At 48.4% G+C, this 11,745-nt stretch overlaps 6 protein-coding genes across 6 annotated transcripts; 2 read left to right on the plus strand and 4 right to left on the minus strand.

Moving 5' to 3' along the window:
• Positions 1–134: 134 nt before the first annotated feature.
• TM35_000282170 (uncharacterized protein) lies at positions 135–1,247 on the minus strand (the record flags this gene model as incomplete). Its single annotated transcript, XM_029028248.1, has 1 exon — positions 135–1,247. One exon carries the CDS (start codon positions 1,245–1,247, stop codon positions 135–137), a length of 1,113 nt encoding a protein of 370 aa, XP_028880567.1.
• A 209-nt stretch (positions 1,248–1,456) lies between these two features.
• TM35_000282180 (uncharacterized protein) lies at positions 1,457–2,842 on the minus strand (the record flags this gene model as incomplete). The annotated part of the gene is made up of 1 exon (XM_029028249.1): positions 1,457–2,842. One exon carries the CDS (start codon positions 2,840–2,842, stop codon positions 1,457–1,459), a length of 1,386 nt encoding a protein of 461 aa, XP_028880568.1.
• A 240-nt stretch (positions 2,843–3,082) lies between these two features.
• On the minus strand, positions 3,083–3,625 carry TM35_000282190 (uncharacterized protein; the record flags this gene model as incomplete). Its single annotated transcript, XM_029028250.1, has 1 exon — positions 3,083–3,625. One exon carries the CDS (start codon positions 3,623–3,625, stop codon positions 3,083–3,085), a length of 543 nt encoding a protein of 180 aa, XP_028880569.1.
• A 2,894-nt stretch (positions 3,626–6,519) lies between these two features.
• Positions 6,520–7,077, plus strand: TM35_000282200 (uncharacterized protein; the record flags this gene model as incomplete). The annotated part of the gene is made up of 1 exon (XM_029028251.1): positions 6,520–7,077. The coding sequence occupies one exon, from the start codon at positions 6,520–6,522 to the stop codon at positions 7,075–7,077; it is 558 nt and encodes a 185-aa protein (XP_028880570.1).
• Positions 7,078–7,279: 202 nt separating this feature from the next.
• TM35_000282210 (uncharacterized protein) lies at positions 7,280–7,582 on the plus strand (the record flags this gene model as incomplete). The annotated part of the gene is made up of 1 exon (XM_029028252.1): positions 7,280–7,582. The coding sequence occupies one exon, from the start codon at positions 7,280–7,282 to the stop codon at positions 7,580–7,582; it is 303 nt and encodes a 100-aa protein (XP_028880571.1).
• A 2,563-nt stretch (positions 7,583–10,145) lies between these two features.
• TM35_000282220 (uncharacterized protein) lies at positions 10,146–11,600 on the minus strand (the record flags this gene model as incomplete). The annotated part of the gene is made up of 1 exon (XM_029028253.1): positions 10,146–11,600. The coding sequence occupies one exon, from the start codon at positions 11,598–11,600 to the stop codon at positions 10,146–10,148; it is 1,455 nt and encodes a 484-aa protein (XP_028880572.1).
• Positions 11,601–11,745: the final 145 nt, after the last annotated feature.

The raw sequence follows: 11,745 nt of genomic DNA on the forward strand, positions 1-11,745 counted from the left end.
AAAAATAAAAATAAACATATTCATATTCATATGTACTTTCTTATTCTCAATTCCCTACTCTTTCCTTCCTAACAAGTTGCGATGTACGTGATCCCTACTGATGTATCTCCACTAAATAATATAATCACTCCATCCTAGTGATGTGCTTTCTTTTTATGGTCGCTCTTGGAAGCGTCAACCTCTTCACGCTGGTTGATGCGAGCCTGTAAAGCAAGGACCTCCTTCAGTAGTCGATCACGAGCGTTGTCACCCCCACTGGATTGTGAGGCCCGCGGATTCTTTTCAGCACTTTCAGATAATTTCTTTGCCTGTGTCTTAGCCATAATATCACGTACTTCGTTTACTGAACGCAGCCGTACTGGCAAAAGACGGCGCTCTTCCAGGGGAGACCACCACTGCCAACCCGTGATGTCCACCTCCAACTCTGCTCGATCACGCACCTCCGGACACCAATCCATGTAACGCCACACACCCAACTGACCCTCAAGATGCTTGATGGTCAAACGCTGCATAATTGCTTCTCGAGCCAAAACAGGCTTAAAGCGTTCAAGAAGCTCCACCAAATCATCCAATCGTTTGTCCTGCGCAGGCTTTTTGTACTGTTGAAGGACGGCCTCAATCTGTGCCTCATCACGCTCCGTAGTATTGGACGCAAGCGTGTCATAACGAATGCGCTTCGCAGCAACCAATTCGCGGTCGATAACGGAAGCGTATTCCTGACCCCAGTTCACCTTTGGGACCGGGGCATTTGGAAGGCCTTGCTCTTCACGGCGCTTTCGGAAAGCAGCAAGTTTTTTCTTTGCCTCCACTTCACGCTTTAACTGAGCCAATTTGGCCTCATCATCAGGGGTATAAACAACCCATTTAGCTATTTGATCAAAGTCATACTTGCCCTCCTCTTTATGATATGACCAAAGCGCATGACGAAGACAACGTTCCATAAGAGTAAGTTTATCCATTGGTTGATCATCAGTTGTGTTTTTTCGCAGTTTTTCAGCCCCACCAAGCAACGCATCAATCTCCTTCTCAACTTGCTCTATTGTAGCTGTGCTTTTTCGGGTGTACTGAGGGGGTTTTTCACCTTTATAACGTTTAATCATCTCAATTGCGATACCAGTATTTCTTTTCACCTGTTCTTCCTTACTGATCTTTACAGCAGCGACCGGTGGGAAATAAAGAACGGGAGCCACACCCGAGATGCATCGAGAGCCCTGTGTCCCGATCTTGGCGTGACACACACGGCGCATATGCTTTATTTTTTCTTTACTTTTCTTGAAAGAAAAATAAAAAAAGAAAAAACAAAAAAAAAAAAAAAAAAAAACGAAAAAAAAAGAAACCAAAACTCCATCATGACAATGAATCCATCAAAAAGAAAAACATGTGCAATGAGGAAAAAACCAAAAAAAAAGAAGGAAAGAAATCGTCTTCAACCATACTATGTTTATCGGTGTGTATTCTAGGTCCCTCCATAACGGAATCTCTCCCCATTTTGATCACGCCGAGGCACAATACCCAGAGGCACAACTTGTAGCTCGAGACGAGGCAAAGATACAGTACCGGCATCAGCCACTCTTCGCCTCTCAATGCGTTGACGTATTGGGCGCACCATTCGTCTTGAAGCATTTGAAACAACAGCTACTTCTTGCCGAGGCCTCTGCATTGGGCGACGACGATTATGGTTACGGTTATTTTGATCATTACCGACATTAGACAAAGAGGGTAAACTCAATTCCGTAAGAGTATTCTCGCCACTGAAAACTATGACTGGTTGGTGGTCTATAGGACACACTGCTGAATGCTCTGTTAGCCATGTTTGCGCGCAAGAGACGTGAAAAAAATGTCCACATGGTAACCAAACACAACTACTGGAAACATCGAAAAACTCTAGACATATATTACATGTGTCAGATCCCAACGAAGAATTCCAATTCCCTCGCTTAAGGGACATAAACTGTTCTATGGTCAGTACTCGTCGGTCATTGTTTTCATCAAGTTGAAGAAGGGTTTCGTAGTCATTAGGATCAAGTTCCCTGTACATAAGAGGAATTACATCCGCAGAAATCTGAGGGGGTGGCTCAGAAACTGATGGGACAGAAGAAACTGCCTGTCTACTGACTCTCTCTGAAACCTCAGTTGTTCCTACTAAGGAAAATGGATGGTTCGAGTGAACATCACTAGAGTGGAAGCAGTTTCCACACAACAAATAGTCTTGGCAAAACAAGCATGTATAATATTGACCGTTTGCGTATTTTTTGCACCCGGAGCATCTTTTACTCGTGGTACCAAGATCATATAGCCAAAGGACTCGACAATACGGGCATCGCAAAGAAACTGCTGAATTATGACGCTTATACTGTTTGAAACAGCGCACGTGAAGGTGGTTTCCGCATCCCCCTTGACAATATGTTAAGGGTGCGTTGTTATCAAGTTCTTCAAAACATATTGGACATACATCGCCCTCTTCTACCTCCCTTGGAAGAATCGGCCCGACACCTTCCAGTCGTTTCTGTTTATTTTTCATCTTGGTCTCTGCTCTAAGCAGTTCGTCTATTTCAGCCGCAACAAGAGACCGCTGCCAAACAAAAGGGTTTTCCTTCGGTAAGAAAAACACTTTACATAACACAAACAAGATATGCACACACAGCTCCGAACTAGCACCGCAAGAACAATAATGCGGATCCCCGATAGATGTTTTATATTTTTGCCGCCCATCACGTCCACTTAATAAAAAACTAGTCGGTCCAATCCGCCTTACCAACAGCAGCTGAGAAGACGGCAATTGTTCTAGAAGATATTTGACATCTTGAGGGCAATTGGTTCGCCATGGTACGCTACGAGACATTAAGCAACCATGTAGATTCTTTTATTGAATATGCTTCCTTCTTTTACTACTATTCTTCAGCTAGAAAAAAAAAAAGAATTAACAAGAAGAATTTTCAAAAAGGGGAAACAAAACTTTAAAAAATAAAAATTAGAAGTAAAAGGTATTCAATCTCATCACAAAAAGGAACGTAACTCAGCTCGTCAAAGTGCAAACCTCTCTAGCAAGAAAAAAAAGGAGTCATGCGAAATCAGGTAATCTTCAGCATTCGACAGGAGTCAATTTTTCAAGGACCTTTTTCACTCCCAGAAGAACGGCGTTTCGAGTCTTTGTATCAATACTTGTGAAAACCTGAGCAGTGTCGGATTTCATAGATTCACCTTCACCAGTCTGAGTTTTATTATCACCCACACTTTTCTCAACAACCTTTACTGTCTCCTTTACCCGCTTTGGACGAGGACCAGATTGATTTGCCTCCCGCAATCTTCTTGCCCTTGCGTAGGATCTGCCCTTCTTCTCAAGTTGTTTCCTAAATCCTCCCTTACCACCACGAAGACGCAGCAAAATGTAGTAATCTCTAATGCCACAAGACTCATCGGAAACAGCGATGAAGCCTTGAGCTTCCTTAACGTAAAGCTCAATAGACTCCTCATCGACACCAAGAAGGGCTGACAACAAAACCTTCACTTCACGAGCAAAGCGACCTCCGGGAAGCTCAAATGTTTCCATCACAGGGCATAGTGTACAAGTGACAGGTTCATGATCCTCTCTTGTGAAATTAGCCGGACTGGCTCCTAGTAACATGTGTCCGAGGAAACCTTCTACCACTTCCTAAAACAAGACAAAACACGAATACTTTACATGAAATGTTTATTATTGGCATCCTCTTCAAGGTTCAGATTATCTTGCAGAACAATAGCTTTGGTAAAAAAAAAAAAAAACAATTATATATGTTTATATATTTCTATCGCCATCACTGTAAATATCTCACAATAATAGTACACATTCTTTTCTTGCTTGACACATTGATTTAATTGCATCGTAAACTTGCAACAAAAACGTTTTCGAATATTATCCTCATCACTTACGATTCAACACCCCAATGATTGGGGGCTGCTCTCTGCCCCATCTTTTGGGGTGGTGCACTCTACAGAGTGGAGTGGTCTACCTCAGCATAAAATTTGGCTTTGTTTGCTTGTTTGTTTGCTTGAACGTCGCTATCAAAGCTTCCTAATCTTTACAATGCCACCCTGGGTGGAGTATCATACTGCCCGCGGGGAACCTGTACAGCAAATTCGTTTAGCAAAACGCCCGTATTCTCTTTTAATTATTTTCCTCCGTAGAGTTTGGCCGGCCGAAGGGCCACAAAGACCAATCACCTAGAGAAACCCTTTTTCGTATAGACCTACTTAATGCTAGATTGGTTCCTCGTGGCGTGAAAGGGGGTTTCTTGAAGTCCGGGAGCCTTCGCCACGAAATTACGACGCATAGCTCACAAACGTGTCAAATATATTTTTCCTTTTTTTTTTTTTTGGAACAGCCGGGAGAAAGCTCACAAAAAAGCGCAATTAGAATGCAGAATCCGTTCGAACCACAACGGCCTCCGAACACGGTTTTCCCCCCAACTTCCGCCCCACAACACCCCCGCCGGGAGCGAGCACGCAGCCCTCGCCGGCCCGCACCCCACACGACAGCTAACAAAACGCCCGGAAAGAACAAACGCCCCGCGGGAGGGCCGCAACCAAAGATGAAACGCGGGGGAATCGGACCCCGACCCGGCCGGCAAAAAACCCGCGGCGGCCCGCCGGAGCGCCCCGCCGGACGGGCACCCCGGCCCCGCGGGAACGGCGGAACAAGACGAAACCCCCCGCCGACGCACGCCCCCACGCGGCCGCCGGGGAAAGGATCCGCCGGCGCGCGTTCGGAAGCGGCGCCAACGGACCTCCCCGCCCCGCCCCGCCACTCTTCCGGGAAGGGGCCGCGCGCGAACCCCGCCACCCCTCCCGCCGCGGCGGGGCGCCCCCCACCAAGAAGCAATGCGGCCCAACTGCGGTCCCATGCTGCCGGCGGGCAGGAGAACCCAAGGGGCGGCGAGCGAAACGCCTTCCTGGCGCGCCCCGCGCGGGTTTCCAGCCTCACAAACCTCGAATCTGCAAAGAAAAACCGCGGCCACGGCCTTCCCTCACAACAAAACCGCCCCAATGGCAGAGAACCGAAACGCACCCTCGCGGCGCACCCCTCCACACGTCCACCCTGGGGTCGCTGAACGGGCCGGGCGGCACGGAAAGGCAGGCCAAAGAATTTTTTCACTCAAGCACGGCACCTCCGCAAAAAAAAAAAAAAAACCACACCGCCGTTTCAGATCGAAAACCCCGAGCACGCACAGAACACGCAGCACACCAAGACCCACAACCACACCCATTTTGGTACAGGGGCCTTTTCTTCCACCCGGACGCGCCTTCCAGAAGGGGGCGCTGGCAGCAGACGGCCTTCTTCACACGCCGACCTTCCCGGCGCCAGGGCCAAGAGCGCGCAACACCACACACAACCACCCCCGCCCCCCAGGCAAGAAAATCCCGGTTTGGTTTTCTCGACCCCAACATTTGAGCTCCAAAGGCCACCCGGAACCCCCGGAAACCATTTTTTTTTTTTTTTTATGCGCCTCCAGCGCGCTATGGGGGCACCGTTTTCCCGGGGCTGGCCTTTCCGCCTTGCGGGGCCCCCCGCGGTCAGAGCAGCGCCGCGCCGTTTCGCCCACGCGCCTTGCCACCGGATCGGGCGGAAACAACTGGGCCCACAAAACGGACATGAAGAAAAGCGCCCCCGCCCGAAGCGCACACACAAACCCGCGCACCATGCAACCAGTGAAAAAAAAAAAAAAACGACCGCCCCCCGCCACGGACCCACCAGACCGGACCCCGGGGCCCCGGCGTTGCGGGGGGCGAGCCCCCAAGAAGACGCCTTCGCGCCCACCTTTGCCGACGCGCCTGCCGGCATCACAAGGGCCCCCGGGGATTTCCTTCGCCACCCTCAGAGGCATTGCGGGCAACAGTTTGGCCCGGGCGCTTTCACGCACCACCCCCCCNCCACCCCCACCACCCCGCGCGGCCGCAAACAACTTCGGTGGACCCGAACGCGCCAGACGCATAAACGAGGCGGAAAGCGAGCCAAAAATCCCCCAAGAAATCCCTCAAGGAGAGCCCCCCCATAAGTTTTTTGCGCCCACACCCCATGCCCGAACAGCGGAAAACCACGGGTTTTTTCTTCGCGGGGCTTGGCCCGCCGCCCCCGCTGCTGTGACACGCCAGTGCCCCCTGCCACGGGCGATGGTTTCCCAGGCGCGGCGCGGTATTTGTGGTTTGGGGGCGGCTTTTTTATTTTTATTTTAACAGAAGAGAACGCGGTTTGCTGCGCCAGCGGCCCTCCCACCCAGCAACGCGAGGCCCCGTGGATTTGCTTCGACTTTCGGGGCCCAACGCCGAAGGGAAAGAGTTTATATGGAAAGCATGGGTTATAAAAAGCGAATACCTTGGCGATGAATTGCTGCTATATCACGGCGTTGGGGTTTAGTACCAGATTTATTCAGGGAAACCAAAAGCAATCAAGAATATTTTCCAGGATGTGGTCCCCAAAAGGCTGCATTTTATTCTGAACGAAGTGGTCTTTTGAATGGTCCAAGAAAATTTTATTTTTGACACATGCATTCTCATGAATGCTGCCCATTGGCGCCATTTATCCGCCGAAAGCGTGTGCGAAGGCCCGTTGCCCCGCATTTTCGGGGAAGCCATGGGCAAGCAATGCTCTCTTGCGGGCGCCCCCTGGCCACAAGCCGCGAACAAAGCGCGGCATCGGAACGAGCGCGTTTTGCCGAGGCACTATTTATTCCAAGAAGATCCAGGAACGCACACCAGCATACCATCAGCAGCTTTATTTTGCTTAACCCACCCCTCTTTGAAAGCCCCTGTGGGAAATCAAGGCCTCGAAAGATGGTAACAATTGCGACGCCCCGTGGTATATATAGATTTCGCCACTGGGGAAAAACGGAAAGGCAACAGAAATTTATGATCCACCACCTAAGAGATTCTTACAGGCTTCTTTACCATGACCGCGAAGCGCGTTCAACGGTAGAAATAGAATATAAAAATCAAAAAATACACGTTCCGTATAAGTTGAAGGTGGGATTTTTCCCGCCACCTTCGGCACTTTCACAACTAAGACTGTCCCAAAGCAGAAAGAAAACGACTGCGGGTATATGAAGAAAAGGGTGAGAACTCCCCCTTCCAATATCCATGCTTCGGGTTAGAGGCTTTAGCAATTACAAGGTTCCTCTCCCATATAATATTCAAACATTTCACCCCGGCACAGCACTATAGACACCTGAGTCTCAAAAAAAAAAAAAAACACGAATTGTCCCGCATGCCAACGGCCCTTGTGCGGCGCTAGGGTCTGGCGTTTCACATGGGATTTAACCAGTCTGGAATGACGGTTGCAGTACGACCAATGCCGAGCACTAAACTTGAACAAGAAAGTGACGATGCACCACAACTCCCACCACCACCTACGGGGATAACATTGCCAAGGGTGAAATGCCACGTGACGGGCGGAACCGACCACCTAGCGAAAGCGGTCAAAATAGAGGAATACCCAATCCCTTCCATGGAGCAACGCAAGAAGGAAGAATGTTTGGTATGTATTAACAATTTACTCACGGACTCTCACTGTCAGCGCGCTGCTTCAGGTTCTTCGGAGGAGGGGAAATAAAGATATTCAGGAACCTCCGCCTGACCGAGGACGGTCGCCATGTGTGGAAACCTACCCCTCAATTTCTTTCTCCCACTTACGAGTTTCACTGATACAACAAGCGCTGAACCACGAGAGATCGCATGGTTGGAGACGGGTTTAAGCAGGATATTGTGCAAAACAAGAAGCGCTCCACATGTGAAGATGCATATCTGCACCATTTCCGTCGACCCTTCCCAAAGCAGCTTTGGCAAAAACACAGGGCAGACGACGAAGGCATAAAGAAGCCGCGCTTTTTGGAAAAGCCAACGTAGTTTCCCCCGAACTTTGTTTTTTTTTATATTTAATTTATCCACTTGATTCTTTCTTACTTTATCGGTTTATAGCTTTATGTCGCCCACCCCGGCCTCCCCACAAGGATTGCGCACGTCAGGGCGGTGGCCCGGGGGTTCTTCCCACCGCGGTGCGCGCGAGGCCCGGCCAAACGGGTCTATTAATATATATATTTTTAAGCATCTCTTTTTCGAGTTCTTGTTGTGCGCTTTATGTTTCTCCGGGACCTCTTTGGGACAGGGCTGCGGGGTAGCCGCGGCAAACTTCCTCTGCCATTTAGGTCGCCGCCTGCTGCGCGCAACCCGGGCCACAATCCGTCTCTGAGCATGCGCTGCATGGTCGACTTGCGTTCTCCCAAACGCATAGACCCATATGCGGTCGCATGGACTCCAATAGTGATACCCTTTCGGAGCCGCCATCATCAGGCAATTGGCGTTTCCTAGGTTCCCAAATTCCTTTCTGGCGACGCAACCTTCGGCGGCACAACGTTGAGAGGCGCGGATGGGCATGCCATTTCCCTTTCGCCAAATATTATCTTCTGCTTGTGCCCTTTGTTATGCATGGAAGGACTTCCTTTAGCCCAACCGTCCCAGCGTGCAATCGTAGAGTTGTCGACGTTCATCCTTTTTTAGGCATCAAGTTGCACCTTGTTACCGAGCGACACCACGAATCCCCCAGCACCTAATCTTCTAGCCTTTGTTATGGTTAGTTCCATTGTTGGGCAATTTTTTACTCTAATGTTGGTAGTTAGGCGTCTATTATATTGCGACAGGGTTTTCTAATGAACACAGAACCGGGAAGTGTTGAGGACCTTTTGGGGGTGCAGTTAATAATCCATTTGAGGTCTGGATTCTCTGTCATGATCTTGCTGGCGTGCCTTCTGCTGCGCCTCGTCAAAGGCATTGATACGTATATGGACCGGTCCCTCTGTACTGAGAGAGTTCAGTGAATAGGCGAACACGATGGTGCAGGCGTCTTGGCATGAGCAATAATGTATCATTTATACTTTTGGAGATGCCGTTGGGCAGCAGTGTATCTATAATGACTTGTAATTTAGAATGGCTCCAGCGTGGATTGGATTCACGCATAGATTCGGCTCAACTACAGCTTCCGCGCTCCTTCAATAATGTGTCGCAGTCAATAAGATTATATGGATTACTGAAGACGACGATCACCACATTATAGTATGCAATTTGGCCATTAGTGATAGAAGATGGGCAGAAATAATTTTATTTTTTCCCCTCAAACCCATTATCACAACAGAAGGCGAGAAAGGGCAAATGCAAGCAAATAGCAAATCACCCCTTCGGGAAACATTGGGGCGTCAGAAGCGCAATAAAAGAGAGATGCATTGCATCCGGTATTGGATTGGCTTACGTTTTAACGGCGTCAGCCTTGGTGATGATGTACTGCCTTGTCGCGGTTCCAAGGTTAACCGTCTGAATTTATTTGGGGAAAATGAAAGGAACCACCGACCTTTTGAAGGAGACCACCTCCTTAAAAACCAAGTCAAAATTTATTTTTATACATGCGTTCTTAGGAATGCTATCCCTCGGCGGCGTTTGGCCATAGAAAATTGGTGCCAAGCCCCATCACCTCGTATATTTTTCTGGGGAAATCATGGATCTGTAAACTCTCTTCTGGAGAGTTAAGGGGTTGATAAGCTACAAACATCGCACCGCACCGGGGCCAGCCGTGTCGTGCAGGAGGAAAACGCTATCCAAGAAGAGCCCGAGGCGTGTGTCAAAGGCGACATCAGCAGCAGTTTCTTTTACATATTTCACCTTAGTGTGAATGCTGCTAAAAAAGGAGAGGCACGGACCCTAGAGATAGTAACAACTATGTCCTCCAGTGGCGGAAATTGGATTTGGCCGCTAAAGCAACTCATAGAGGAAAAGAAAAATCCATATTCTGCCACCTACGAGATTCATAGCAATCTCCTTACCAATATGCACTTCCTTTGCGCAACGCTAATAAATAAAATAAACAAGAAAAAAAAAACAATAGACGTACCGTTGTTGACGGCCGTGCCATTGGTATAGCACCCATAAAAATGCGAAGAGAATAATCTTGACCTTACTTCACCTATGAAAGAGACAAGAAGAAAACAAAGAAAACAGTGTATTTTACCTCTACTACTAGTAACCCCGTATCATATAAAAATATAAACAAATATAAATCGAGATTTTACCATATAGTTATTTATTAAAGAATCCCAAAACTGACGAAAAGGAAGTGCTGAGAAGCCCTTTTATCCCGCCCCCCGCTCTCCCCATCGCAAGTTCCACCCCGTCGCTAAGTCTACTGAGTGGACTGGTTTACCTCGAGATAAGCCATCCGCAGGGTTCTGCTCTGAAGCTACGTAGCTCCACGTTGCTCGTATTCCGTGTAAGCGAAGAACTTTATCAATGGCGTCAGCTTCCTTCACTAAAGCTTGTGAATGTGTGTTTCCTTTTTTCATAATATGCATGACGGTTGTATTGTCCACGCGAATATCCAATGGACCCGTCAAATGCGGTTTAAATCCTCGTAAAGCGAGATGAACGGCACGCGCCTTTGCTTGAGATATCATGTGAGGTGTATGCTCCCACGCACCCCCTGCCGCCAAAACTTCTCCTGAATCTTTGAATAATAACGCTCCCCATCCGTACATAGATGCGTCTGTGACGAGTGTTGCCGTGGAGGGCAACTTTTGTGGAGGATGAACCGGTTTGTTCATTAATAATGTTTTGAGCCAGTTGTGCCCTATGGACTTTGCCGTGGAAGATAAATGTGCCGGGTCTTGTGGCCTTATTAAACCTCGATTTAAACGAGACAACCGTCGGCGTACGATTTTTAAGAAGAAATAATAAGGGAAAAGGGATTCACCCCTTACCCCTCCTGCGCACATCATACGCGAAACTGTACTCTCTAATTGTTCAACCGTCGTCTTTTCCAAAGATGTTGCCTCTTTCAATCTTCTTATAGTCTTGGCACTTAAAGAAACCGTGTGATCTTTGTGATTAAAATGTACTCCAATGAAATCATATTCCTTGGTTTTGAGGTGTTGTTCCCCAATCGTGACCCCGCAGTGTTGCATGTTATGCGCAATTTGGTGTCCCCAATTTTCCACCTTGTCATGTGGACCACTTATTCGGATGTTATCAATCCAAACGTGTATTTTTAATTGCTTGGGTGCCGCGTACTGTGGCTTTACCATGGCAGGATCACCTGCCAGAACTCTTGTAATGGTGTTTACTATTTCCGGACTACATTTATATCCCATGGGAAGGCGTGCGAATTCGACGAGTTCGCCTGATTCCGTGCGGCAACGGAAACTTGCCCTTATGTTGCGCGGTAAGGCCACCTGGAAGAAGGATGCTTTTAAATCAAATAACGTTGCCGTTTCATCGTATACCACATCCAGGTATCGGGAAATGTGTTCCAGAGGAACATCGGCCTCGTAGTCATCCTGGGCATTCTTTCCCTTCGGCCAAGCAATAAATCTTCGTCGCTTCCCTGACGGTTTTTCCTCTACCACCGTAAAGGGTACCACCCAACCTGCGGTTGGGTGCGAAGAAGCTGTACAAATAATACCTGCTTCCTTCATTCGCTGTGCGTCAGCATTTGTAATCCTTAAATTGGATTCCCGGTCCATTACCTTTGGTGTGGGTGTCTGCATTATGCCCCACACCTCGTCCCAGCGCCTCTGTGCCTTATTATTCATCCGTTTCCTAATCCATTTTGTGGACAGTGTTCCTACGTCGACTTGTTGCAACGGTAAACGCTCTTCTTCTTCTTTTGTCGCCACCCTGGTACGGTGGGATCGGTGAATTATATTGTGCCCCTTAAATGGTGCACACAAACCTTGT

Source organism: Trypanosoma theileri (assembly GCF_002087225.1).
Source record: "Trypanosoma theileri isolate Edinburgh chromosome Unknown TM35_Tth_28_V1, whole genome shotgun sequence".
Lineage (NCBI taxonomy): Eukaryota > Euglenozoa > Kinetoplastea > Trypanosomatida > Trypanosomatidae > Trypanosoma > Trypanosoma theileri.